We start from the raw sequence: 2,994 nt of genomic DNA on the forward strand, positions 1-2,994 counted from the left end.
CTGCCAACTGCTTCTGGCCTCCCGGTCTGCCTCTCGCGGTGGCGTCCTTTGGGGCTGTGCTCACGCCAGCTGTAGAGACGGCCTCGACCCGCTGAGCGAAGCCCTGCCCTCCCCAGACAGACACCTTCACCATCTACGCCATCGACCTGGGGCCCCTCGCCAAGATTCGCATCCGCCACGACAACACAGGCAACAGAGCGGGCTGGTTCCTGGACAGGGTCGACATCACCGACGTGAACAGCGAGACCACGTGAGTAGATCTTCGGGGCTGCCACTGCCAGAGACCCAGAGGGGGATGAGGCAGGCTGGGCCTGCTGAGGCTGGGAGGGGGCTTGGATGATGTCTGAGTGTGAGGGGGCTTTGCAGTCTCTGAGGGTGAGGAGTCTCTGGGGGACGTCTGAGGGTGAGGGGGACTTGGGTGCTGCCTGAAGGCAAGGGGGATTTGGGCAACGCCTTAGAGGGTGGGAGACGGGCGAGGTCTGAGGGTGAGGGGAGCTGAGTGACATCGGAGGACGAGGGGGTCTTGGGTAAGGTCTGAAGGTGAGGGTAGCTCAGGCGATGTTTGGGGGTGAGGGTGACTTGAGTGGCATCTGAGGGTAAGGTGGATTCGGGTGGCGTCTTAGAGTGAGGGAGACGTGGGCGAGGTCTGAGGGTGAGGGGAGCTGGGTGACATCGGAGGGCAAGGGGGACTTGGGCGGCGTCTGGGAATGTCATTGTGCTTGCGATGGTGTCTGAGGGGGACAGCTGGCTCACATCTGAGGGTGAGGGTGGGCTGGCTGTGATGTCTGTTGTGGCGCCCAGGGCGAGCTTAGCCCACGTAGGAGGATGGCCTTTCCCTCCCCTGGAGCTGCCTGCCTGTGATGTGAGTCTGGCAGGCCCTCCAGTCCGAGCTGTGTCCCCGGATTCAGAGACACAGGGTTTCCAGTCGCTGTAGCCTTCCTTGGCTCAGTGTCCTGTCCTGGAGTAGCTGCCTCGGTCTCTCCACGCACACGTGGCTTCCAGTCGTTATTCTAAAGTTCTAGACCAGGAGTCTGGAGCCCTGTGTGAAGACCAGACGGTCAATACTTCCATTTTGCAGGGTGTGGTTGCTGCAGCCACGCAGCCATGCCAGTGCAACACAATTGTGGTCATGACTGACACCCAGTGACCAGGCATGGCTATCTTCCAATGACACTTTCTCATGGGCACCGAGATGTGAATTTCATGCCATTTTCACACGTTCCAGAAGATGTGAATTTCATGCCATTTTCACACGTCCTGGAACACACCTTCCTGCTGGGTACACGGGGAGGTGGGGCTCACCTAATCCCCACCCACCCACCTTGCCAGCCCAAGGGGACACTGAGGCATGGCTCACAACCAGCCCCGTGTCATGGTTTCCCATGAGCTCATCGTGACAGCATGCACACCCTCTCCTGGGTCACCCTGGACGGGCACCCCATCTCTACGGGCTTCTGCTTCCTCTTCTGAGGTGTGGGCGGAAGGGAGGCTGACCCGTGGTGCCCTCTCAAGACACTCTGGCAACCCGTGGCGTCTGGACTTGAAAGTTGGAAGTTCTGTGGACACGTGAGGGTGGGATTCACAGTGCCCCCCCACCGCGTGCCCTCGCGGCTCAGCTGGGTGGGCTGTTCTATGCCAGCGAGCTGGCATTCCTGGGTTTTACTTTCATGGCCGTCAGTGCTCGTCCTCTTTAAAAATACAAGCTGTTCTTGCCTTTTCCAAATCAAGACATCGAGTGTTCTGAAGACAAAACCCTCTTGGGGCGTAAGTGTGTGTGTGGAGAGTTGTGTGTTTGGAGCAAGGTTTGCCCGGCACACTCTGCTGTGTGTCCGACTGCTCCTTTCCGGGTCTCGGTGAGGCGCTGTCACTGTCTCCAGAACGGCTATGCGCTCGTGTTGAGTTTGGGCCCGGGCGCCATGGCTCATGGCCCTCGTGAATGGAGTCGTCTGAGGACTCCTCTCCTTCCCCCTTTCTCCTTTTCCTTCCTCCCTCTCTCCTCTCTTTCTTCCCCTCCCCTCCGACTCTCCCTTCCCCAGCCTTCTCTGTCGAGGTCGCAAATGTGTCTTCTGCCGCTGGGCTGTGTCCCGAGGGCTCCGTGGTGGGCTGACCGCAACAGCTTTCAAGCCAAGAGCTGCTCTGAGCAAAGCCTGCTCGGAGAGGCAGAAACATGAGGTTCAGAAGAAACAGTCGGAAGAGCGAGGCTCCCCTTCCTGGGAGAGATGCCACTGACCCCGACAGTACCCAGGCCTTCCCCGGCTCTCGTGAGCTGTGTTAGCTCAGGAATAGGCCTTGGCCGCCAGAAAGAGTCGAGGGTCGCAAGTCAGCCCTCGCCCGCTAGCCCCCAGCCTCTGTGCCACTGGACGTCCTTGACGCCTCTCTGCCCCATCCCCAGCCTGTTGGCAGAACCCGCCGACCCTTCCTTCAGACGCACCTGAGTCCAACCCCATCCCCCATCCGTACCACCCCCACACCCTGGTCACAGCCTCCTGCCTGGTCCCCTGAGTCACCCAGGCCCTCCTGCTCTCTACAGCAGCCCAGTGACTGGCATCACGCCCCCCTCTGCTCAAAACCCCACAAAAGCTCCCCTTGGGGCACAGGCCAAGGCATGCCCAAGGCTGCTCGGTCCACAGGGCCTACTCTGTGCCCCTCCTTCGCTTTCTGTTCTGGTCCCCCGACCCACTTTTCGCTGTTCCTTGAACCCAGGAGACACAGTCCTACCCCAAGGCTTTGCACTTGCCATCCGCGCTCCCTGGCACGCCTGCCCCCAGGGCCTCACCCTCCTGCTTCCCTCAAGTGGGCCTCTACTCAAATGTCACCTTCTCAGTGAGGCTGGGCATAGCCCCTTCCCTTATTCCTCTTCCTGTTTATCTTTGTGTCACGTCTCCTCTGACCTATGATCAGCTGGTGTATATAGTCACTGTTTTTTTGTTTTTGTTTTTGTTTTTGAGTTGGAGTCTCACTCTGTCACCCAGACTGGAGTGCAGTGGCCGCTCC

At 59.6% G+C, this 2,994-nt stretch overlaps 1 protein-coding gene across 1 annotated transcript in view; it reads left to right on the top strand.

Annotated features, from left to right (window-relative positions):
• LOXHD1 (lipoxygenase homology domains 1) overlaps window positions 1-2,994 on the top strand; it is a 170,435-nt gene that overhangs the window by 102,640 nt on the left and 64,801 nt on the right. The window contains exon 21 of the mRNA XM_021713353.1: window positions 117-250. Within this exon, the coding sequence (XP_021569028.1) occupies window positions 117-250 (134 nt within the window). The remainder of the gene's footprint in view (window positions 1-116; window positions 251-2,994) is intronic.

Source organism: Carlito syrichta, unplaced genomic scaffold (assembly GCF_000164805.1).
Source record: "Carlito syrichta isolate Samal-C Ts95f unplaced genomic scaffold, Tarsius_syrichta-2.0.1 Scaffold304483, whole genome shotgun sequence".
NCBI lineage: Eukaryota > Metazoa > Chordata > Mammalia > Primates > Tarsiidae > Carlito > Carlito syrichta.